Consider the following 27,339-nt stretch of genomic DNA (forward strand, 5'->3'; position numbering starts at 1 on the left):
GTTGGAGGAATAAGTTCCCAGCCCAGGGAAAATACCTTTGAAACTGAAATCAGTCAAAGGGAGAAATAAAGTGGGAAAAAAACGTTTATTGCTTTCAGTCGTCTACTTCTGCTTGCCTGCATCTCCCATGACCCGCCTGCAGAAAGGGGCCCCACCAAACCTCCCTCATCCAGATATTCCCTTGCTCATCCTCATAATTACCTATTGATATGGAAATGGCCTACTTCTCTCCACCTCTTGGAAACAGCTATTGATATGGAGATGTACTAAGGCCAGGCGAGAGATTCTGGAAATATTGCAATTTTACCCACACTCAGTTGGTGGCTATCCATTCAGTCCCACTACCAGGATCCTGTCATTCTTTACTCACCTTCTCCATCAAACCAATAGCCATGTCTTGTCAGTATTGCCACTCAAATACTTCCTACATCTCATCTCATCCATCCCCGTGATGGCAGAGCCTTTGTGGCCCTCAGCATCTCTTAGTGGGCTAATGGAACCATCTCCTGATTGATATGTCTCACACACGCTCTTTTCCCCACTTAATTCTTAACACAGCCAACGGTGATTTATCCAAATGTAAATGTGACCGATCCACAGCCTGGGTTAAGGCTGGCCCCGTCTTCTGTTGAATCTGCAGAAAAACAAAGCAGAACAAAAACCCATGCAACCAAGCCTGTGCTGCTATGAGGCCTCCTGGTGTCTGGCCACAACTTACCCTCTTACTTATGCTCTTACACAGTGCTCTGTCCTGCCTCTAAGCTTATGTTTCCTCTGCCTCATATGCTACTTTAAGCCTCAGTTCAGTTGTCCCTACCTGCCATCCTTTGTTCTTCACTCACAGGGACAGTTATTTGACTCCTCTGTGCCTCCATGTCACCATGTGTAGCTCCACAACTGCACTTTCCAAACCTATGATAACGATTCAGTCAATAGATACTTACTGATGCCTAGTCTCTTCTAGGAAAATAGGAAGAAACACTAGAATATGACGCTGTCTGTTTAATTTTTGTTTCAGTAAGAAACACAATGCTGGTCCAAAATTAGGATCTCACTAAATATTTTCTGTCTAAATAATTAAAATATGATTTTGTGAAAGCTGATGTAAAGATATGAACCAAGATTATACAAGACTTTAGTAAAAAGAAAACGAATCCTCCTTTGCTGCAGGGGATCAGGGAAGTTGGCTTGGCTAAAGCATATCGTTAAAGATAAGACTATAATGCAATCTAACTGGGCTTTTTAAACTGAGCCTTACAGAAAATTTATGGAACTAGATCAGTAGCATGGCGTTAGTTAAGGGTGGAGCCAGAATTCAAATCCAGGTCTGTTTGATTCCAAAGTTTATCTTTCCATTATGATTACAAGTGGAAAAGAGACTAGCTTTACCATAGGCCACCTTCTCTCTGGTTTCATGACCTAGTTAGGGCTAGTCAGCACAGGCTGGATTTTTCATGACCTACAACTTATCAAGGAATAGACAGGCAAAAACATATAGATACGCACACACACACACACACACACACACACACACACACACACACACATATAATCTTTATATCTCAGCTTATACTAATATGGAAGTCTAAATTAATGCCATTCTTAACCCAATTATTCAATCAGCCATATTGATTACTCTATGTAGATAAAGCCAGTACTTTTATAACTGTCAATTAACCAAAAATTTTTACCAACTGTTACTAAAAAAAGCAATGGGAGAAAATGCTCTAGGCACACCTGTGCATGCACTCACCGCCCACCACCCTCCACAAACACATACCACTTGTCTTAAATATTATAGATATACTAGTATTTTGACCCAAATATCTAGTAACAATTAAGCCTTGTCAAAATTCAGAACATTTAAAGTTGTGCTTTTCTATTCAGTTTTCACTTTTTCCTATTTCTTTTGTGGTGTTATTAGCTTGCTACCATCAATTAAATAATCATGGATATGTAAGTTAAAGAAAATTTTCATTCATAATTTTTAAACACAAAATATTATCAAGTAGAATGAGTATGGTGAGGTACTATGACTTGTATATTCAAACTCACAGCTATTATGCCAATAAAGCAGATAGATTCCCTTCCTTTTAAGATAATGACAAATGCTGAAATAACCTTGCTATTCCAACATGAGAAATGAATCAACAACACCTTGGTACAAATTGTTGCTGAAGAGATCTGTATTTTAAAAGCAACAGCAGTGATATATACTGTTTTCTAGGATAAAATGTTTGGGGTTTTATTGGGGTTGCCATTTTTGCTCAGGGAAAGAATGAGTTCTTTTCTGCAGCACATTTAATAATGCTGAAATGCATTAGGAGAGATATTAAGTGTTCCCCTTTCCTATAGCTAGCTTCACTCTTCCTTGGTGCTACCAGCCCTTGTCCAGCCCACACCCATGACAACAGCCCTTAGTTCCACCACTGCTAGAGACTTACCATGTGCTACTGGCACCAAGTCTTAATGATTTCTCCTCCCAGTGGGTCTCCTCCTTGCTGCTCCTAACAGTGCCTTAACTAAGACTCTCATTATTTTTCACCCACATATTTTCTGATTACCCATCTGCCTGCTTCTGGTCACAGGTACTGACTGCTTGTCAAAACAAAAGTCTGAGTCAGTGACCTCTCTGCTTATGAACATTTAAGGGGTAGATGCTAATATGAAGAGTGTAGAATAGTGTGACAGGCACACAAATCCACACATCCAAATTCTCCAGATTAAAGGCACAGTCTACGAATGTTTCTTTTGGAAGAAGATGCACTCTGCAAAACCCTCTCTCTGTTACAGTATTTATTTTGTATTTATTACATTGCATCTTTTTTTCTGTATTTATAACCACTAGATGACTATATGCTTGAGAAAAAAGACTCTTTTTATTCATCTTTGGATGCTGGTACTGTGTCTGTCACTAAGTGGATATCCAAGGGGTGCTTACTGAATACACACAGGAAGGAAGGAAAACAGGAAGAAAAAGTAGGAAGAAAAGAAAGAAAGAAAGAAAGAAAAGGGAAAAGGAAGGAAGAACGGAGAGAAAGAAAAAAGTAAACAAATGTCATATTTGAAGCTTACAATTTCACCAAGTGCACATACCAAACTATCTTTCATTCTATTATTTTTGAGCTGGCTAAGTAAAGATAATTATTAACACTTGTATTAAACTAAATAATTTTAAAATATTTTACTATAATGTGCACAAAATTATTCTTTCTTTGAAAACAGCTTTCAAATGAAGTTGGAAATACTATATATCCTCAACACTTTTAAAGGGATTCAGAGGAGGAACTTCTAAGAAACCAGCCATTCAGCAATGCCAACTCATTAGACAATCAGTCCTTTTCCCTGACGGAAACCACTTGTCCCAACATATGGCATTAGTAACCCTCTCAATGAATATCTATGATCTTACATGAAACTTTTAGGAAAAGGGCTTATCTTTTTAAAATTCACAGGGTCGTGGAAAAATAAATCTTATCTTGTATTTTAGCTTATATTTTATCTTTTTAAAGAGCTATGTTTTGAGATATACTTATTCATATTCTTGACATTTTTATTATATCCTTAATTTTCCAAGCCTGAATATAAAGGTGATTATAACATGCTAATCCACATTATAAAAGTTTGCACTTATGTTGCACTTCAAGGTTAGCAAAGTGCTTTAACCTCTATTCACTGGTACTCTAATGTACATCCCTGCTTGTCAGTAGATAGTCACTGAAGCTGAGTCTTCCTCCCTAATTCTCTTGGGACCATTATGATGGGCTCAAGGTTCCCGGTCTCATTCACTCTCTTCCCCAGTTAGCCGCCAAATGTCATCACTTGTCCCTGTTATTTTGCCGAAGCACAGATCTGATGCTGTGGAGGGAGCCGTGTACTGCAGTGGAAATGGCTTTGTACCAGACAAAACTGAATTTGAAGTCAGGCTCTGGCACTTTATAAGGTATACGACCTTATAAAAGTTAACCTGAGTTTTCTCATCTGCAAAGTAGGAATAATACCTTCTTTACAATGTTGTTGCGAAAAGTAGAGACGATATGTTTTAAAATCTAGTTTAATGCCTTGTCTCTGTATAATAGACACTCAAGAAATGGCAACTGTTTTGTTATTTGCCACTCCCTTGCATAAAAATATTCATGAAAGAACTATTTACTGTGGAAGTACAATGTGTCAAGCATTGCATTATATGCTGCAGATGCTGCAGGAACTGGAGAAACTTACAGTCTATTAGTCCCCAAATAGGGACGTTTTGGGCTTCAATAGGAATAAGTGCAGAATGTTACAAAAGTGACCCTGTAAACCATCTTAAGCTGTGACCTGGAAGATAGGAGAGCCTGAGCTTGGAGAAGGGGGCAGAGGAGAGGTAAGGTAGGGTGGGATGGAAAAAAGCTCCAGCTGGAGGCCTGGCATTTGCAAAGGAAAGACAGACCACAGTGGGAACAGAAACTGGGGGCTGCTGATCATGGCTGGAGATGTGGTAATGCAGGACTGTAGAGGGGAGAGCATGAGGAAGAGACAGGAGACAGGGGAATGACAAAATGAGAAACTGGAGAAGTGAAGGGCATTGAAAACCACATTAAGGAATTTGGACTTTTCCTGACAAGAGCAAAGTGCCATTGAAAAAGTATAAACAAGAGAATGGATTTTATCATATTTGCTTTTTTAGAAGCAACACATCATGACCCATCACAGAAGTCCTTAACCTGGTTCATAGATACATGCATGGACTTCTGGAGATTTGCAAGTTCCTTGAAATTGGATGTAAATGTACACAAATGTGTGTACATACATGTGTGTGTGTGTGTGTGTGTGTGTGCGTGCGTGCCTGTGTGTGTGTTTCTGGAGGTAGTATCCATAAGATTGACTCAAAAATGATTAAAAATCACCAACTGAACACCTCCTGTGTGGGATAAAGCCCAGACTCTTTGCCCTTTCACATTCTGGTTAGAAACTTTCATTTTCTATTCCCCTCCACAAAGTTTAGTATATAGACACTTTAAATTTTTTTCCTGTCCCTATTATGCCTCTGAAACTTTCCATCTAGTACAGCTTCCTGGACTGCCCTGCTCTTCCCAATCCACCCCACCCCACATTCTGTTCACAGAACTAACCCTCTCTCAAAGCCCGGATGAATTGTTTTTATTTGTTTTCCAGGCATTCCCTCATGTTCCTTCCCCATTCTTCTCTAGCACAGCATGAATCACAGTCAGCTGGACTAAGATATAGACAAATATACCAGAGGACTAGAAATAGCAAGTTCAGAGACTGACCCATATTTATGTGGAAATCAGATATAAAACAGAATTTGTCTTACAAATCAGTGGAGATATAATGGACTATTTTTAAATGGTGCTAGAACAACTGGTCATCTATAAAAGGAAAAGGATGGATCCTTACTTCATATCATCCTCAAAAATAAATTCAAAATGAGTCATATCAAAGCATTAAAAGTTCTGAAAGAAAAAAAACAGGAGATATTAAAGCTGCACATATTAAAGCTGAGAGATAAACTTAACTACTGTAAATGTCTTTTAATCAAAAGATACCATAAAAAGAATGAAAAGTGAGGTATATATTGAGAGAGCTGTCAAAAAATTAGTATCCAGAATATGTGATAAACTCTTTCAAATGAATAAAACAAGAAAAGATGTTCAATTTTACCAGTAATTAGGTAAAATGTGTTCCCATTTTATTCCCCACAGGCTAGAAAAAAGTTAAACAGTCTGAAAACATCAGATTTTAGGTGTGGTATGAAGAAATAAGGATTTTTATCCTTATTGGTGGAAATTTAAATTGTTACAATTACATTGGAAAATAGTTTCTATCACTTAGTAAATTTGAATATATGTCTTACTACTCTGAGAATCTTTTGTGTATGTGCCCTAGCAGATGCTACAAGAATATTCTTGGCAGCATTGTTCATATTAGAAAAGATTGGAAACAATCCATGATCTATCAACAGTACAATATATAAGAAAATTGTGTTATATGAATCACAAGGTAGTAAGAGTGAATATATTATGAAATAATACTGGATTCCACAGATTATGGAATAATAATGTTAATGTTATGTTAACAACATAAAATAGATGTTAATAACATAATATTGAATGAAAAAGTCAAGTTGCAGAAGAAAGCATACAGTATTATTCCATTCATATACAGAGACAAATGTAAACAATATATATTTTTATGATTACTAGACTTGTGGTAAAAGCATAAAGGAAGGAGAGGGCATGAGTAAAATAAGTTCGAGAAATTAGTTGCCTTTCACTGAGTTGGGAAAGAGCAACATGATTTGGATGGGCACAAAGTAGCTTTCTTAAACTGAATTGAGAAATACACATCTTTGTTTTATTATTATAACTTGAAAAGAGCATTTATATTTTATACACTCTTTTTTATGTTACAGTAAAAAATTTTAAAGACAGAAGTTTTCATAAGATACATACAAAGATCCACGAAAGACATGGTTCCTCTGCTTGAGGAGCAGCCAGTCGTGTTTACTTCAGGATCTCTGTCCTTCCAGTTTCATAGACTATTGCGGGTTGTGAGGGACTCTTCTTTATTGTTGCTTCCCTTCTTCATTGTTATCTGTTCTCTGTCTTATTCAACTTCATGCTTAACTCATTTATTTTTCACCCCCTTATATTTTCTAATAGGAGCATGTCAGGCTACAATTTATTCCCAATTATTCTAGCTATCTCCTGCCATTTTTAACATGTAGCATTTTATCATTTGCTTGTATTTTGTAATTTTCAGTATGATTTCTTTTCTGTCATGAAATTTAAGTTTCTGTACATTCAAATATAAAAGCTTTTAAAGTTATCTTTTGATAATTTACAATTTAATTGCATTATGGTGCAATAATTTGGGCTTTTCATTACTAATTCTTTGAAGTTTGTTGAGACTTCCTTTATGTCTTATATATGGTTAATTGCAAATTTTTCATATATGCTTTTAAAAAAATTATAGTAATTGAGTTCAATGTTCTTTGTGTCTGCTAGAACAAGCTACATTTATAATATGTCCTTGTAGATATGTCATATTTTTCTTTAAATATTTTAAAGCTAGGATACTCAGTGCATACAAGTTTAGAATTATATATTCCTGGTGAGCTAAAAGTTTTATTAACATGTGGTCAATCTCTTTAGTAAGGCATTCTGCTTTAAATCAGTATTGCTGCATAAATTATCTTCTGGTTAATTTTGCCAGTTTTAACATTGTTCTGTCAAGTTTTGTGTATATCACTGGTAATAAGATATAGCTTGTTGTTTTAATTTTAATCCACTCTTATAGTTCTTTCTTTTAATTGGAGTGATTAATCCATATTTATTGATCACAACTATTGATATATTTGTCTTAATTTATTCACTCTATTATTCATTTTTTCTGTCTTGCTTCATGTAGGTATCTACCTGTTTTCTATTATATTTATTAAAGATCTTTTTTCTCCTCTTTATCTCATTCCACTTATTTTTCCTCTACACACTAGAAATCATACACCTTATTTCTATTTCTTTAGTTTTACCCTAGAAATTTTAACATGCATATTTAACTTTAAAGTTAATCAGTGTCTTTATCGTCCTCCAAACAATGCAAAAATCTGACTATGTTTTTAATCTGCTTATCTTTTCTCTGATACATGTAATTCTGTTTCTCAGAATTTTAGTTTGACTTTGAATTTTCCCCAGCTTGATTGGGTACTCTTCATAATGGTGGCACTAATTCACATTCCCACCAACAATATACAAGGGTTCCCTTTTCTCCACAGTCTTGCCAAAACAAAAGATTGACATCTCATTGTGGCTTTAATTTGCATTTCCCTGATGATTAAAGATGTCAAGCATGCACCTGTGATGACGTACCTGTAGGCCATTTGTATATGTCTTTGGAAAATTGTCTATTCAAGTTTTTGCCTGTTTTTTAATCAGAATTTTTTTTAACTACTGATTTGTATGAATTTCTTATATATATAAATTGGACATTCACCCCTTATCAGATAAAGGTTTGCAAATATTTCTACCATTCCATAGGTTGCCTTTTTACTCTGCTGATTGTTTCTTTTGCTGCATACATACTTTTTAGTTTGATATAGTCCCACTCATTCATTTTTGCTTTTGTTGCTTACACTTTTGGTGTCATATCCAAAAAATCTTTGCCAAGACCAATGTCAAGGAGTGTCTTCCCTATATTTTCTTCTAGTAGTTCTATAGTTCAGGACTTACATTTAAGATCTTAACCCATTTTGGGTTAACTTTTGTGAGTAGTATAAGATAGGGGTCCAACTTCAATCTTCTGTATGTGATTATCTAGTTTTATTGAAAATATTATTCTATCCCATATTTTGGCTCCCTCATCAAGTATTAGTTGACCATATATGAGTGAGTTTATTTCTGGGCTCTCAGTTCTGTTCCACTGATCTATATGTCTCTTTTTTATGCTACTACCATGCTGTTTTGACCTACCTTGATTTTTTAGTCCCACAGTTATATATTTTGTTATTGTTTTATATAGCCAATGTTTGTTCAGCTTTAATCACACATTTCCCTTTTTTTAAAAAATTGAATTTTATTGCTATTTCATCTTGCAGATCAGATCTGTCTGCTTGTTTCATTTGCCTTTTTCCTAAAAGATATCTTTAGACAGCTGCTTTAGTAAAAAATCTCATGGTTGTAAACTTAGTTTGTCTTTGTCTGAAAAGGTTGCCATTTTTCCTTGTACTAAAAAAATAGCTATAAATATTGTGCTTATTGTCAGTACTTTAATGATAACATCTAATGAATCATTGCCTTAATTGTTGTTAAATCCTCTTGTCTTTCTCATTCTCAGTCTTTTGAAGGTAATCTCTACTTTCTCTGTCACTATTAAGATCTACTTCCTTTGATACTCTGTGGTTTTATTTAAGTCTAAATGTAGATTCCTTTTCATTTATCTTGTTTAGAATTTATTGAGCTTCTTCAGTCTGAAGATAAGTGTCTTAGCAATTCTGGAATTGCTCAGCTACCTCATCCTCTTTTTGTCTACTAACTTTTTCTTGAATTTCAAAAAGATCTTATCCTATCTTCATGTCATTTAGCCAGTCTTTTCTATTTTCCATCTCCTTGTCTTTCATGCTACATTCAGCTAGTATCATCTTCACATCTAGTTCACAATTTCTTCAGCAGTGTCTACTATCCTGATCTACTGAGCTCTCTTTGATAATCTCTCATTTTATCATCATGCTTTCAAATCCCACTTTTATTTCTTAAACATATTAAATGCATATGTTTCACATTTTGTGTTTTATAATTCTAATATCTGCATCACTTAAAGACAAAATTATTTGTTTTTCTGCAGCATCTCATTCAGGTTTATCATTTAATCATATTTTTAGTGATTTTTTTTTATGACTCCATATTTCTTGAAACGTTTCCCTGTTTGAAATCATTGAGGCCTGAATTTAAAATTCGCGCCTTCAGGTGAAATTTGTGTTTATTTCTACCAGGCACTTGGGGCAACACTGACATAGGACCACCTGTACTTCTGAATTGGATTTTAGGGAGCCTCACAGATACTATGAATTCCAGCCCCTAACTCAGAAGAAGTTAGGTTTGTGGTGGTAATCCCTAGAAGACTAATTTTCTTTTTCTTTTTTTCTTTCTGTATCTTTTCATTTCTTTTCTTCCTTTCCTCTTTTTTTTTCTTTCCTAAATCCTTCCCTTCCCTCCCACCATTCCTTTCTAATGGAATTATCCCTCCATTCCTTACTTCCTTTCCCTATTTTCTTTCTTCATCTTTCCTGTTCTTTTCTTCTTTACCTCCTCCCCCTGCCCTTTTCTTTCTCCTTTTTTCCTGTCTTCCATTTTCCCTCCCTTTCTCTTTCTCTCTTCTTACTTCACTGAGAGACAAAACTGAGAGAGGCATGCATTCCCTACAAACCCCCTTGGGAGGACTGCATTTTCTAGTTCACTCACTGAGTGTGTCTCCCTTAGCAGAAGCCAGCTCTATCCAGAGTGGTCTCTAAGCCTATCTCTGACTGTGTTCAGACCCCAAGCAGTCTTCTCTCTTCCACTTGCAAAAATCTCAGCCTTCAGCCACCAGGTACCAACAGATATGACCAGAGCAAAAGTTAAATGCATACAAATTTAACTCTATGTGTTAGTATTTTCTTGTTATTCTGTTACTAGTGGACTTTCCATATTTTCCAGCCAGAGCTCAGTTGTGCATTAAAAGAATGTGTGTGTGTGTGTGTGTGTGTGTGTGCATATACTTTTGCTGCGCTAAAAGTTTTTTCTTGCAATATTTAGCCCACATACTGCTGAAAACAAAAATTAACAATATCTTTTCATGTCTTTATCTTCAGTACTGAACATAGATTTTAAAGGCATGTAGATTTGTAGACTCAGAGCATTCACTCCAAGATCCAAGTCTCCTCATGCTATCAAAAAAATATCTGAAACTTGTTTAAGATACACATTCTTTGAATTGGGAATATCTTTAGATGCCACAAGAAAGGTACAACATAATTCTCTTTAGACTTCATTTGTCTGGCTAGCTTTGCTGGCCCTGAGGTGATCCATTTCTTCCACACCTCCACAGCATACTTTCATGAGTCAACCTCACCAGCATCATCAACATACTAGTGCAGATATCCTACCTGTGTGTTTTCATCACATCTGATGTTTACTTTGGCATAGTTTTTCCATGCTGTATTTAGTTTATTGCCTAAATATTAAATTGTAAGCAATCTGTGCTCAGTTGCTGTGTCTTATTCACTTTGTATCCCTTGCACGTAGCATTGTGTAATTTGTACCAGGTATTAATTAATGGTTTTCCATGAATGAATGAATAATACCTCTTAGAATATAGAATTTTTAGTCCCAAATATGTTTTTTCTTTTGAACACTTAGTTCTTTCTCTTTTGTGTCAGCTCTCTTAGAAAACACCTAACCAGTACTCTTTGGAGTTTTAAATTGCACACTCTTCTCAAACCAATATCTGTCAGAGCTGAATTGCTTCCTTTAGCCTAAGGGAAAAAAACAACAACACTTTAGTACACAAATATTTTAAGACTCAAAACAATTGTATTGTCTTTGAAATGTGAAATATTAGCAAATGAAAGACAGGACAACCATAACCATTAACTGTCTTACTCTAATTAGCTATTAATTATATTTACTGTACTATATTGAAGAATGACAGCTATTTCATAATCATCCTTCACTTCATTTTCTTTTAAAGCTTGAATCTTGAAAGAATCATTAAATGCCTCCCTAATTTCTTTGCCAATTCATGGACATCATGACTCATTGAAAAGTTTGCCACCCTGTTTAGGACATTTGGGTTCCACTGAGATTGCTTACCTATCTGAAACTTCCAATCCAGTGGAGTATCACTCTGGCTGGAACATACCACTCTCCTCATTTTCCCTTTACCTATCTAAGAATACTTTCAAATATATTTATATAGTATATACTAAGCACAAGACACTGTGCTGGTCACTTTGGTGTATGCTCAGGTGAAACAGGTTGATGCCATGATAAATTGGACATGACTTCTTCCTTCAAAGACTCATCTTCTAGGAAAGTAAGAAACAGATAATTATATGGTGTGCCTTGGTATGTGTATATATAAAAATTACTAATGGCTAACAGTTATCAAGCTCTTACTATATGTCAAACACAGTTTCATGTTTTCCCAAGTAATTCATTTCATCAAGTCCAAGGGCATTGATTATAAGACATTTTTGTAATACCGCTAAGAAACACTCCTTAAAAATTAGAACTTGCTCTTATTTGTAAGATGCATCCCAAATATCAAAGACGTTAATATGTGAAAAAATGCAGAACTTAAAACTGATGAATATATTAACTTATTGAATCCCCTCAATAACCCTTCAAGTCACGCAGTGTTATTGTTCCCGTTTTACAGATTAGCAAACTGGCAGAGGTCAGAGATGTTGTTAACTTGCCCAAGATCACACAGCCAGAATGGGGATCGAACCTACATCTGATTCAAAATGCCATGCTCTTAACCTCTATACCATAGAGGTCTTGGATTTTCTATGTAATAAGGTGTTTAGGGTTTTCCATATCTTTTGTTCCTGATGTGATTTCATTTAAAATTGGAGAAAAACATAAGAACCTCTATTAATACTTGAGAGAAATTGAAAATTTAGTTGAGATGATGAAACTCGAATTTATAAATAACGAAACAAAAGGAAAACTTCTTTTATGGAAATCATTTGAATTTTGCATAAAATAGTTATAGTAATCAGACTAAAGGACAGTACATCTTACCAATATCAGTCAAGAAGCAATTGATTATTTTTTAATCTATGAATCTGTAACTAACCACCATTGCATGTAGGTATAATGGTCCTAATAGAATGATAGAGGTTTGACAAAAATTTAAATTAACTTTTACCATGAGTACAGACATCTGTTTTTCTATTTTTTAAAGGGAAAATTAGTAGTTAGTGGAAATTACCCATCAAAGTTTTCTTTTCTAGGTTTTATTTTAAAAATAGCAACATTTCTGTGTAGCATGTTAAATTCTAGAACTAAGTGAAGTGTTGCAAATAACTTTTGTAGGAGTCAAAAATGAATAATCAAAAGCAAGAAACTGCATCTTTTATCTTAAGTAGCAATCAGCACAATCTATTTCTTAAAAGCTAATGAGTTAAGAAATAGCAACCATGTGCGCATTGTTTTTGCCTGTAAATAATGAATTACATGTAAGAACAAGCAGTAGTTAAATGTACTGTAGGCCAATTGCATAGTCGTGGATACCAGATACTTCATCTGTGGAAATTCAGTAAAACAGAATTAGAAATGTCAAACAGAAAAGATCTCATTAAGAAAATTCATCCAGAAAAGAACAAAAACTTCTGTCCCAGCTGTTCATATCTTGAGTAGTCAAGATGGACAACTAAAATAATCTAACATCATTTCCCAAAATATGGTAGTGGAGACACTTACGTCAAAATAACCAGGTCACTAGAATGCTTGTTAAAAATGCAGATTTTGACCCCTATCCCAGATCCACTGTATCAATACTTCTTTAGGTAAAGCCCAAGAATCCACATTTTTAAACAAGCACCTCCACCCACCAGTGAGGAAAACCATGCTGGATTTAGAACCAGTGCTTTAACATTTGACTCCTCCCCATCCAGTACTTGGACTGATGGCAGAAATGAACCAATCACTAGTGATTTCTTCACCACCTACCAGAGACTGAATGTTTCACCTGCTAGATATTGAGGATGCACACAAACAGAAGACGCAGAAGAACTGTGAGCTCATCTATTCAACTGTATCACAGTTCTTGTATGTAACATAAACAACTATTCAGCATGATTAAGTGGAAGTAATGTGTGGTTGTGAAAAAAGAGAATTGAGGGAATCATGGCAGTTATGGGATTGGTAAAGAATGGCCAGCTCCAGAAATTATTTCAAAGAAAAAATCAGTAGGATCTGTGGCAAATTGAATATAGTGATAAAAAGAAAGGGAAAAAATAGAATACCTTGGATTTTGAATCTGGGTAGCAGAGAGTCATAAGGCACTAACAGGGAGATGGAATATGAAAACACCCTGAAAAAAATCGAGAGTGTGGATGTGAAAAAAGGTGAGACTTTTCTAGCTGGCCCTTTTACTACCACATTTGTAAACATGGTGATTTGAATTTGATACTGAGTTTATGTATGAATGGATTTAACCAAATTGAGATCTAATTAATCATTATTTTCTTTCACAGCAATTGTTCAACTGTCAAGCTCTAAGAAAACTAAGTATTCCTGATAATGACCTCTCAAATCTGCCAACCACTATTGCTAGCTTAGTTAATCTTAAAGAACTCGACATCAGTAAAAATGGTAAGCTTCTCATCTCTTCATAACTTGAATTTTTCTAACTGAAAATGTGCTTTAATGTTTTCACTTAACATGATGTAACACTTTTGCTTTAATTTTGTTGCCATTCTAAGATAATTTTGTTGAAAAGTTAAATCCTAAATTATAAATTAAAGACAGAAATCCTCTCTCCCTTCCTCTTACCAATGTCCCTGGCTAATTAAGGCCTTATTTCCCCTCTGCATTCAGATATGTGATTTAGTCTTTTCTAATATTTTACTGCCTTTACACTGTTTTCCTCATTCTCAGAATAAAAATTTTTCCAACATGCCTCAAATACCACCTGCTCGATTAACCCGACTTGGAATTAACTCCTAATTTCCTTTAGTGTGCTCCATTTTTTTTTTCGTAGGGTAACTCTCCATCTCCTCAATGTTGTAGAATTTGCTTATTTATTATTGTTATTGTCTATCTTCTCCTGTCGGAGAATGTGATAAGAGAGAGTTTTCTGTTTTGGTCACTGATGTATCTCAAACCTCTAGAGCAGTCTGATAAATAATACATGCTTAAGAGTATTTGTTGTATTTCTGCCCAAACTTGTATGTCTCGTGATTTTGTTGATGATATTCATGCTGAGAAGTTTCCCTTCAAATGTTTGTGGGAGTTTCCCATGTACTCATATATTCATTAAATCCTCATTTCCTTCCGAATGAACTTGGCTCTCCGTTTATATAAAAGCAAGTGTCAAAAGGGTTAGCTCTAGGCACTCTGGGGTTATAAAACATAATGCCTCCATTATAAAGTTAGTTGGTTAAACTGTGTGTGTGTGTGTGTGTGTGTGTGTGTGTGTGTGTGTGTGTGTGTGTGTTGCTTTGGTTATTTCAGGCAATACGCTTAGTTCCAAAAGAACAGACATGAACAAAACAGGTCTCTGCCCTCAGGAAACTTATATTCCAATGAATACAGTAGACATTACACAAGTAATTGTGGTTGTTTGAATAAACGATTGCATGTAAGGATACACTGGATGTGCAGGGTATGCCTACTAAAAGGACATAATCCAGTTGGTATGTTTAGGAAAGGTTATCCTAAGAAATGATAATGAAGTTCAGATAGGACAAATAGGAGTTGGTATTCAATAGACATAAAGTTTCATTAATGCTAGATGAGTAAGTTCTAGAGATCTGCCATAAACATAGTAACTATAGTTAATGGTTTGGTATTGTGCACTTCAAAATTTGTTAAGAGGGTAGGTCTCATGTTAAATGCTCTCACTATGCAAAAAGGAGAAAACTCAGGGACAAAAGAAAACTCTGGGAATTGCTGGATTCGTCTATTACCTTGTTTGTGATTATGGTATCATTGGTGTTTGCATATGTTCAAAGTCATCAAATTATATACATTGAATGTATGCAGTTCATTTTGTATCAATTACACTTCAGTAAAGAGGCTCAAAAATAATAAGGTAAAACAAACTAATTCAAGCACAGTAAAAAAAAGAAGAAGTTACATAAGATGGACTTGACATTCTAGGTAAATAAGGATCTTAATTTAATCTGTCTTTAAGGACTACCAGAAAAATCTTTTGATTTTTAGGCAAATTGGACATCCTTAAGAAATTCTGGACCATCTTGTTTAAAATTAAGATCCTGCTGTTATCATCTATTTCCCTGTTTTGTTTTCTTAATATCGTTTATGAGAACTAACATACTCTATATTTAAATTCATTTATTGTTTAGATTCCTCTTACTAGAGTTAAATTCATTGATGTCCTAATTTTATTGTTGTTTTGGTCACTAGTGCATCGCTATGGTCCAAAACAGTGTGTGGCACATTATAAGAGCACAGTAAACATTTATTGAATGAATTCATGAATGAATGGCCCTCTGGAACATGGAACACCTGTTGAAATTTACCAGTGTGAATTGCTAATGATTTTTCCAATTCATATCTATAAGGGTCATAGAGCAGTTTACAGGAGATAAGATTAACACCTATAAATAAACAGTGACTATTATAAAACACTATAAAGTGCTTAGCTATATGGCACAAATTACAATTGTAAATTCTTAGAGAATAGGAAGATTAATTTCTACTGTTTTATTATTAGGGAAGAGTTTAAGTAAGGGATATGGCCTGAGGAATTCCATGAAGCACAGTCGCATCTGAATGAAAGAGAACATTTCATTTGAAAGAAAGAGAATGCAAACAAGGGACATACACATCCTTCTACATCTACTTGACTTACCACTTAGCAGTTTTCCAGAAAGACAATCTTAAAAGGACCATATGCTAACTGAGAGAGGGACTAGCAGCTAGATTTAGGCCCATTGAAAGATGACATCGTATCTACTTTTATTCTTTTAGGAATAGATTTAGAGGTCACATATTTGTATGGATTGGTATTTCTATACTTCATTAACAATTAGTACTGCTTCTATATTTATATGCATTTGCACATCAAATTCTGTTTTTACAATACAATTTCTGAGAACTATAGGGCCAAATATAACACAAACATATCCCTTGGCCTTCAGGAAGGTTTAGCTGGATAATCCAACCAAGTAAATAAAAATTTACCTTATTTTTAAAGTGGATCAGAAAAAATTCATCACCGAAAACAAACTCCTGAGAAATAGGACATTGTGATGAGTATTATAATAATCTCCTAGTAGCCCTCCTGCCTCAGGAAATTTTTGTTGCCAGGAAGTGAATTACAAGTTACTTTTCCTCAACTCAGAAGTAAATCTGCAAACATCCTTATGAAGTATTGCTTAGGGAGTTTTAGTTGTGATTGTGATCTCTATATTCTGGAAATGTTTATGCAAAAAGTCATGTAAAACATGACCAACCATTCTGCAAAGTTAGCAAAGTACCAAAGGTTTGATGAGCATGATGATGTACCAGCCATCGTTAGAAGTTACACACGCTGTAGAAGATTTCAACACATGAATAGCATACCTAAAAAGCTGTCACTGATTTCTGTGGCAGAGACCTATTCAGTTACTTAAGGAACATAATAGATTTTTGGGGAATGTGTCAAATGACAAACACACAGAGAACAGAAAATAAGTGCAGTGTCAGCATTACAGTTGACAAGATTGGGAGAGCCTAGCGGGAAAAAGAGTCAAGACATGAGAGAATGTAATCAGTATTGGGAATAGGGACAGAAAGTAAAATGTCCATTTTGAAGGAGGGGCACACTCAAGTACTAGTTAGTCTATGTAAAAATTTGCCTGAGATGTGTTTGAATTTGATGAATGATTGCTTATGATGAAACTAATTCACTTAGAGGCTGAGGTTAAGCCTGATTGTGGCTGTTCATGTGGCTTCCAGTCTTCACTGTCCCTGTTGAGTTCTTCCACCTGGAATCTTAATTCTACATTTTTCATCCTGTATTTCAAAAATTCTTTATTAAAAACTTTAGGTAAATGAACTATTGTGTGCAGAAAAATATCTATCGAATTTGTGGGAATACCTTTCATCTACCTCTCTAACTAGATCTCCAGCTAACCCATTCCACTTCTGTTTCATCCTCAGGTAATACCAAATTGCCATTCCCAAATGTGTCAGGCTTGTTACACAAGGAATGATACTATTTTCTCTGTCCAAAATATTCCTTCTTCCCCACTGCTATACCTCATCAATCAGAGTCCTCTTCACCTTTAAGAAGACATTTCAGATGTCATGTAATTTGAGAAACTTTAGTGATACCATATACACAAAGAAAATTAATTTTTCCTTCCTCTGTGATAACTTTATACCATGTATATGTTTTTGTTTTGACCTTATCTCACTTTTTAATTTAATTTCTATGTATCCATAAAGATTTTATTAGAATTTGAACTCTTGAGATCAGGACCTATCTTACTCATTTCTCTGGAGCTACAAACACTAAGTCCAGCATACATGGCAGGTACTAAGTACACATTTGGCTGATAAATAAACATTATACAGAAGCATTATTTTAAATACATACATATATACACACACACACACACATACATATATATATATATATATATATATATTTATTTATGTTACATTCTATTATGGACCGTACATAAAATAAGGTCCCCAACTATAATACTCAGAACCTGTTAAATGCTGTCACTAAGTGCTATAAAAGATGTACATGACACTGTAGTGACACTAAAATCAGCATTAACCTTCCATATAGTAATATATTTAATACCTTTGTTCCTTAGGATAATGACGACATCACATCAAACTTTGACCTCTCCCTTGAGCTTCAGACTGGTATAGGCAACTGCATGATGGACATAGACATATGTTCCACAAATACTGCAAAGATAGTGTGTTTAAAACCATGTTTATCATCCACCCAACCTCCTTTTCCTCCATTATCCAGTTCTCTGTTAATGTTACTATTATCCACATAGACAATGAATGCAAAAAGCCATTCTTTCCTCCAACTCCCATATGCATTCGCTCACCAAATCCTGCCAAATGACCTCGTATATCTCAAGTCTGTTTCCTTCTCACCATCTCCATTGTTACAATCTTAATTTAGTCCCTTTGACTCTTTCCTGGACTACTTACATAGCCTCCTAATCGGTCTCCCCATCCCCATTATTCCCACAACCATTACCAAACGCATTCTCCACAAAGCAGCATTTGCACTCTTTCTAAATTGCAAATATGACTGTTACTCTCCTACTTTAGATTCTTCAATTAATCTATGATAGAGAGTAGGGTCCCTAACACAGCATTGTAAGTCACCACAATTGACTTCCATCTCTTCTGCCAATTCCGTCAAAGACGATTTGGTCCAGGTACTGAAGAGTTTCCTTATACATTCAATACTGCTTCACCATCTCCATGAGTATATACAATCATTATATTTTTATTATATTATTGCAATATGCTGTATAATACACACACACACACACACACACAAACACACCCATATATATATATATATATATATAAAATTTCCTCTGCCTAAATCACCTTTCACACTTTTCACTTGGTTTGATCTTACTCATCATTTAAAACTCAATTTAGTGTTAAAACACTCGCCAATTCATTGCATTAAATTTTTGTGGTTTTAATTTTTAAACTATTAAACTATTTTAAACTGTTAAACATTTTAAACATGAAGAAAAAATATGTGACAACAGTATGCCCACAACGGAGATTAGTGTTAGAATTTATTGTGGATATAACTCAAATTTCTTAAAAATGAATAAAACATTATAGAAACCTATAAATTCTCATCCCCTTCCACTGTTTCCCTCCACCTTAGTGTGTTTAAAATGTCAATGAAGTACTAACACATTATATATATTATTCTCCAAATATTTCATTCCTCATTTCTAAAATTTGTTCTCAATGATCAATGTGGATCTTATTGTACCAGCTAAGTCTCGTGCTCCATATCCTTGTCAACACTTGGTTATTAGATATTTCAAATATTGTCCACTTGATATTTTAATTTATATTTCCCTAATCGCTAGTAAAGTTGGAATTTTTTTCATTTATTTTTATTGGAGAGTGTAGAGTATCTTTCTCTACAAATCGTCTTTTTGGTCCATTTTTATTTTGGATTGCTTGTCTATTAGGTTCATGGTGATTTGAAAGATTTATATACTGTGAACACTAGTTTCTTGTTAATTAAAGAAATTACAAACATTGTCTCCCAATTTGTGACTTGTCTTTTAACTTTACTTGGGATGGCATTTGTCGTAAGGAACTTGCCAATTTTAATACACTAAAATTTATCATTCTTCCCTTTATAGTCCTTTTTTTTTCTTTTTCAAATGTCTTGCTGTTCTTGGTACCCAATTCTTTATGAATCTTAGGTTCAGCTTCACAGTCTACTGGAGTAAACGTTTTTTTTTTTTTTGATTGGCTTGAGTTTAAAGATTAATTTGGGAACAATTGATGTCTTTGTGATAGTAAGTATTTTAATCCATGAGTATGGTATTTACCTTAATTTAGGTCTTATTTTGCATTTTTCAATAAAGTTTTGTGACTTCCTTCAAGAAAGACTTGCTCACATGTTGTCAGAGTTATCTCTAAGTAGTGTAAGTTGCTAGTTTTTTCTAATTTTATCCCTTTAGAAAAGGTTCTTTTTTCTAATTTTAGTTGATATCATATAAAAACATTACTAATTTTGCTATCTTATCTTACAATCAGCAACAGTCCTGAATTATATATTCTAATATATAACTACTAGATTCTTTTGGATTTTTATGTATAAATTATATCATCTGCATGACGATTTATTTTTCTTTCCCATCCTTATTCCTTTATACATTCTTGAGCAACTTTTCATAAGTTATAACTTCTTAGTAAATCATCTATTCCATTATATAAAGTTTCAGTTTTATTGTCCATGGGATTCTCTTACATGCTTTATAAATCTCTATCTGTGGCTGTTTTTTCCTTTGTATTCTTAACATTGTATTCCTAATATTTCTAATATTATTTGTATACCATCTGTCTTGTAACTTTTTTTATCATCTATCCTCTCAGAGGTTTTATACTTTACTAATCTTCCAAATAATACTCTTTTTATTAGTCTTTCAGTCGGTTGGTTGGTTGATTTTCCATTCATTAATTTCCACATTTCTATTTACCACTGCAGCTATTTGTACTTTCTCACAGTTTACTCTGCTGTTTTCAGTATTGCAATATATTTGGGACTTTTTTGGTCATTGTATTGTTTTGATTGAAATATGTTGCAGATAACATGGTTTGGGTGATACTAGTTCCTTGTTATTCTTGACATTCATATTGTAGACAAGATCATTGGCAATTTTTAACAATATTCCTGTTGCTTGTAGTAAAAACATATTCTCTGGTTATAGGGTACAGGCAAGAGATTTACTAATAATATTCTTTACTCTCCATTACTTTATAAGTTTTTCTAGGACAAATACTCTATCAGTGATTTTTATATACTTGGAACTTTGAAAGCACCCCAAGCTTCATTTGCTTACTTGGGACATTGAACAAACCTAATGAACTGGAAATAAGTTTACTGGAAAATGAGACTCCAGCCTCTTGTGTTCAATAAAGTGTCTATTGTTCTTTCTTAAAAATAAGCATATTAATCTTGATCATTCTTAAGAAATTTCAGTTTTCTTAAAAAGTTATACATACATGCAGAGAACAGAGAGAGGTAAATAAATATTCATGCTGCATGTAAATCACCCTTCTTCCTCTCTTAAGTCTTTCTATTCCCAAAATTACATGCAGTAATCCATGGGTAAATGTATTGGCTTTCCATGCCAATGGTTCTTTCATCCTTTATTCTTCCAATCTTAATTCAGTAGTAAAATTAAAATCCTATGTCCATCAAAGATGAATAAATTTTATGATATTGTGATCTCTGAATAACTAGTCTATTCCTGTTTGTAAAGCTGAAACATGGTCAAAATGGAGTAAATTGTTTCATACGATAAAGCGAGATAATGAATGATAAGGTTTAATTAGGCAGTGATTCACTTTTAAGTTTGATTGTTGATTTGTCATAGCTTCAGAGGGACTGACACTATAATTTAAGGACTTTAATGAAAATGAATTAATGTAAAAACCCTTCCTAATTCTGTAGCAATTAAGTGATTTTTCTCTCATCCTCTAAAACTTATTTCTATACAAGAATAGATTTGAACAGCATCATAGTGGGCAAAATCACTATTGTTAGTTATAATGAAAGGCAATCAGAGTTGAAGGCATTATTATGTGTTTTACTGACTTGCCAATTATTCCACCCCTTTGCGGAATGCATGCAAAACACTGAAGACAAATATCCGCAACTTTCACTGAAGAGAGGGAGTTTCACTCAAACATACTTAGAAAAAGCAGATATGGGTAACCAGTTAAATTATTACAAAATCTCTAAATTTTGAGCTTATTAAATGAAGAATAAAGACTCTAGTAGTGTATACACAAATTCTTAGGGAAGTCTATTTTGAGAAGCCTTATGTGGGTTGGGGATAAATTGTTACCATGCAGTTGTTCTCAGCAATAAATATGTTCTTTGGTGTTTGGCAAATCGTTAGACCATTTGTTTAGAGTAGAGCTTATTATTTTGCCCTATTAAATGTTCCCTTCAACACTCTTAAAGTGCTCTCTGTTTGAAAGTCACCAGCACTTCCCTCACTGGAAGGCCACTTTCCTTTTATATAGAATTTACTCTGCCCAAGATTACAGTGTTAAAATAACCTGAGGCTTAACTGCCTCTATTTCCATTAAAGAATACGATGGCAACAAAAAGGAGGTCTGTTCTCCTGCCACCTTCTCAGCCTGACACCAGGACATTTAGCTCTTTCTAATGTCTTCATCAGGAAATAAAAGCAACAAGCAATGCTTACGTGTGTTACCTGCTCCCCAGGGGACAGCATTTACAATCCGGTAATATAACTAAATGTATACAAGAAAGGAACTGCCCTCACCCCCTCATCCTTCTCAAGTCTGTGTTGGCTCTGTCACCTAGACTGATAAATTTTCCTTTAGTTAACAGCAGAGCCCTTTCTAAGCTGAGACGTTAACCTGTCTTCTGTGTCCCTGTAAATCCTGGAAAATGCTAAGAGAAGAAAATTGAGCTGGTAGTAAGAGCATGTGAGCTTTCTCTATACTTTGCAAGATTCCTTTCCAGTGTCAATATAAACTCCTTGAAAACAAGAACTGCTACATCCTACACTGTTTCTAGATCCACAACAGTCACTTTCAATGTGCAGACATAGTAAGTACTCAGTAAAGTGGTTGATTGATAATTAAAGAAATATTCATTAGTCAAATATGAAGTAAGATTATAAAACAGTTCCATTTCACGTAATAGTGACTCAATATGTTTGTTGTTGAGCAGAAAGAGAAGGAGAGAGGGAATCAGGTGTCACTTTCACTCATTTTGACCAAGTCAGGTTCACCCTCTGTGAATGAACTCATTGTTGGTCACAAACACTTCTCAAAATTTTTGCCAGACATGATCTTAAGGTAGAAACAACTGCATGACTGTCTTGAATTATTGATTATTTTGCCTGCATTTGGTTTTTCTCTTTATAATGCCACTAAAATAGGCAGTCTTGCAGGAGACTTTTTAATTCCTCTTGCTTAGGTTTCTACTGAATTCTTGGCTACCTTCACTCCAGTGGTTAGAAGTCAAGCAAACCCTTCCAGTCCTTGTGTTCTTATTTTTTTCTCTCCCCCTCCTAACTGACATGTACATTTTCTTCCAAATTTCCTAATTGCTGGATGCCTTTGCATTCTCCTGTACACAAGATTGCCCCTTCTGAAATCTCTGTTTAATCACTGCTTCCTATTCAGTAGAGTATTGCCCCATTTACCAAATATCCTTGAGGAATATGGGTTTACACAAACTAATTTTCCAAAATAAAAATATGGCTTGTCCTTTTATATGTCAAATTTTTATTTTATTTTTATCAGTCTGAATGGAAAACTTTCCATTTTGCATTATCTTTTTCAAATTAGTTTAATTAACATACAACTTTTCTAGGCTGACTTGAGTTCCTCACGAGTTGTGTTATTTAATTTTTTTTATTAGTATGTGTAACCGTTTGCCTCCACACAAACTAAGAATAGTAGACTTGAAGAGTTCTGGTATTAACTTTGTAGTTTTTCCCATCATGACCTCTATTACAAGAGCATCAATTTTCATTTCTTCATACTGACACCTTGCCTATTTTGCATAACCCCTTCCTATTTGTTCCTTCTAATAACTATCAGTTGAATCACATATAAAGAGTACAAAGATTCTGAACTAGGCTTATAGATAGCACTTGTAGGTATATTAAACTTGGAAATAAAGAAGTTTATTACCTGAGCATCACTCTCAAAGTTCTAGAAAGTTGATACTATCTGACATTTGACCAAAGGTAAATATAGAATAAAGGCAGTTTACAATACTCCATGTAAGAATGTCACTTGGTCAGTCTTGAATGTGCATTCAACTCAAGAGTTCCAGAAAGTTGGAGTTGTTGGTGTTTAACCTGGGAAGTACATGTGCAACACTGCTCTGTTAAAAAGGCAGCATTGGCAATGTTGGGTAGCTAAGACTTATACCCCCAAAGTAGTTTAAATCCTAGATTTGATGAGGTAGCATAGGTAAATTATTATAGTATTTGGGATAAGGTTGGTTTGGTTTCAAATCCCGGTTAGCCTCTGAGCCTCAGTTTCTTCGTTAGTTAAATGGGAATAATAAACCCTCTTACAAAATTTTTGTGAAGATAAAGCAAAGTACTTATAACATTTTGGCAATAAATTTAACACTTTCTACTCCTAAATCTAATGTATTAGATATACAAATAACCTGTCTGCCTTCTCAAAATTGAAGAAGACACAATAACTATTATCATGTGTGCTGATTTATACCAGAGTTTTTAAGTAATAGTCATAAATTTGACAGAATGCTGCATTTGAGAGAACACTAACTCATTCAAAGTTTGGTATTTATAGGAAACTTATATTACATTTTATGGAAAGAGGTCATTACCTTTTTCATCTTAGAAAAGGTTATTTGAATCTGAAGTCTTTATATTAAATTCAAGGGTTTCTATGCTTGTACAAATTGTGCTTCATTGCTGAAAGGTATCTATGTGAAAATATAATTAGATGCAATTTAACAAACACTTGCTGAGTATCCATTATTTTAATAGATCTGATTTAGTATTGTCAGGAATATCAAGAAATTGAATATCAACTGACAAATCTCATTCTCTGATTCCATCATCCTATCTTTCCAGATCACTCACTCTTATACATTCCAGCCATCATTTAACTCTGTCAGAACCACCAATCTATTAATACCACCTTCTCATAGATCTTCCAAATCTGGGTTTTTCTTTGTTGTCTTTGCGTGGCTTGAATTTCATGGTCAAAAATCAAATGACCCCCTTGCTCCTCTCATGTCATTGTACTTGCTCAGTAAAATTATAACCCTGGCTGAATCTAACTCTTCACTTATTGCTAATAGGATCTGGAAAAAAACGCTCAGCCATACTGACCGCTATCACTTTAAATCCATGATCACAAATCTGAAGTGCAGTCTTAATGCTTCCCAGCAATCATGTTATAGTTTCTTAGCCCGTTGACACTCCGCTTCTGGTGGCTATTTTATGTTCTCCTTTGTCTCCAGACCTCCCACACCTCCTCTCCCATCTTCATGGCTATTGATCGTACTCCACTGAGAAAATTAATACTCTAAGTAAATAACTTCCACAGTTACCATCATTACCTACCCATCTACCAGCATCTGCACCCATATTCTCTGATTCCTGCCTTACAGTACAGGTGAACTTTTTCTGTTCCTCTCCAAAGACAATCTCTCCACAATCCTTTCTTGCCTACCCACAGATACCACTCCAGCAACCCTCCTCACCATGACATTGTCAAGATTTTCCTCTCTACTTGCTTATTGTAACCAGTGTACATACATGCTGGTATTCCTTCTAAAGAAAATGCATTGGCTCTTTTCTCCCAAATAAACCCCTTCCCCTTGCAGCAAAAGCTCAGGATGGAATTGTCTATATTCTGTACCTAGAATCATTTTCCTCTTCTTCTTTCTTAATTCTACACCAGTCTTTAAGTCCACTACACCACTAAAATCCTTCCATTCAAGCTCACATGGATGTCATTACTAAATCCAAAGGTAGTGTTTGGTCATCTTACTTGACTTATCCACATCATTTAATATGGATGATCACTTTTCTACTTGATATATTTTCTTCATTTGACTTCTAGAAGTCCATACTCTCTTATTTTCTTCTCCCGTCTCTGACTGATGTAGCTCCATGTATTGACTTGTCCTCTTCTCTCTATCCTCATTTTGGAATACTACCTGATTCAGTTCTTCATCCTCTTTTCTTCATTATCCACACTCACATCAATGGGGCTCACATTTTTGTCTCATGATTTAAGTACTATCTTTAATAATAAATCCCCATATTTTAACCTGCAGCCTTGACCTTTCCCCTAAACAATGGGTTCATAAGCAAATGCCTACCTGAAATCTATCTTCTCTTAGAAGTCTAAAAAAATCTCAAATTGCAAATGTTCAAATCGAACTCTTTATCTTCTCTCCAAAACCTATTTCACATCTTGCTTTTCATATCTAAATTGAAGGCAACCCTTTCATTCAAGTTTCTTGGGAAAAAAATTTGGAGTCATCCTTGATTCCCATTTTTCTTTCACATTCCACATTCAACCTATCAGGAAATCCTATTGATCTTATATTCAAAATCTATCCAGATTCCATTCATTTCTCACTCTCTTCATCACTCTCACCCAGCTTCAAGCCACCATCAATGCTATTCATGTTTTACTACAATAGCCACCAAGTGGCCTTCCTCTTAGAAAGGCCATCTTACTCAAACCAGAGTTATCCTCTCAAATTATAAATCAGACTATATTACACTTATATCTTTCAATGTCTATCTGTTTCATTGAAAGTAAAAACCAAAGTTCTTGCAATGGCCCGAGAAGCCCTACATGAGTTGTCACCCTTATGTCCCCTCATGTACATCCTTATTACCAATCTGACCTATTTTTTGTTATTCTTCTCTTCTTCAGTGTGTTCTAGCCACACTGTCCTCCTGGCTATTCCTAGAAAACACCAGGCATATCCAGATCTATAGCATATTCACTGTCTATTCCCTCTTCCTGAAATGCTCTTACTTTCCATCCTCAGACATACAGATACCTGTATCCCTATTTCTCTCACCTTCTTCAAGTCTTTGCTCAAATGCCATCTTCCCAATCAATGATGCTTACCCTAATTACCCTGGTTAAATTCACAAGTATCAGACATTTCTGTTCTATCTTTATTTTGCCCTAATTATCTTTTTCCATAGAACTTCTCATTGTTAAGTACTATATAATTCTTTATATTGATTTTATGTTAATTATCTCTATAGCTTATCGTATGTATTCCTCTGCTAGAAAATAAGCTCCACCAGTGCAGATGATGTATTCATCTTTTTCATGCTATATTCCCAATATTTGGTGCAATTCCTTAACACAGAGTAGGTACTCAATAAATATTTGTTAAATGTATGAATGACTCTTTTCTGTCAAGGTCTCTATAGTTACAGCTAGTGACTCAAATATCAAAAACATAAGATGGTAAAGCACTGTCTCCTCAACTTATAACTACATACCACATCTCATTATTTTTTAGTCTTACTTAATTTCAGACATAATACAATCTAATATGCTAGCTGTTAAGAAGAGAGAGTCATATGGACTTAAATAATTGAATAAATTTTCATGCAGATGGTAGAATTTAAATGTATTTACATGGATGATACTTAGACTAAGGATTTAAGTGAAAGACTGGATGAGGACAGATAAAAACTACATTAAATAAATATATTCAAAAAGTGAGATTAAATGAAGTTTATGTATTATAGAAATGTCTTACACTCATGTCTGCCTTTCAAGGATTTTCCATTTATAATTATAGGAATCAGTGTTGCTATTGCTATTGTTGGGCTCTGTGTTTGATAATGACAAAATTGTT

The 27,339-nt window shown here is 34.5% G+C and overlaps 1 protein-coding gene across 5 annotated transcripts in view; it reads left to right on the plus strand.

Annotated features, from left to right (window-relative positions):
- LRRC7 (leucine rich repeat containing 7) overlaps positions 1-27,339 on the plus strand; it is a 496,164-nt gene that overhangs the window by 216,652 nt on the left and 252,173 nt on the right. For all 5 annotated transcript variants that reach the window (XM_036890160.2, XM_057500317.1, XM_036890162.2 and 2 more), the window contains exon 4: positions 13,739-13,856. In XM_036890160.2, the coding sequence (XP_036746055.1) occupies positions 13,739-13,856 (118 nt within the window). The remainder of the gene's footprint in view (positions 1-13,738; positions 13,857-27,339) is intronic.

Source organism: Manis pentadactyla, chromosome 4 (genome assembly GCF_030020395.1).
Source record: "Manis pentadactyla isolate mManPen7 chromosome 4, mManPen7.hap1, whole genome shotgun sequence".
Taxonomy (NCBI): domain Eukaryota; kingdom Metazoa; phylum Chordata; class Mammalia; order Pholidota; family Manidae; genus Manis; species Manis pentadactyla.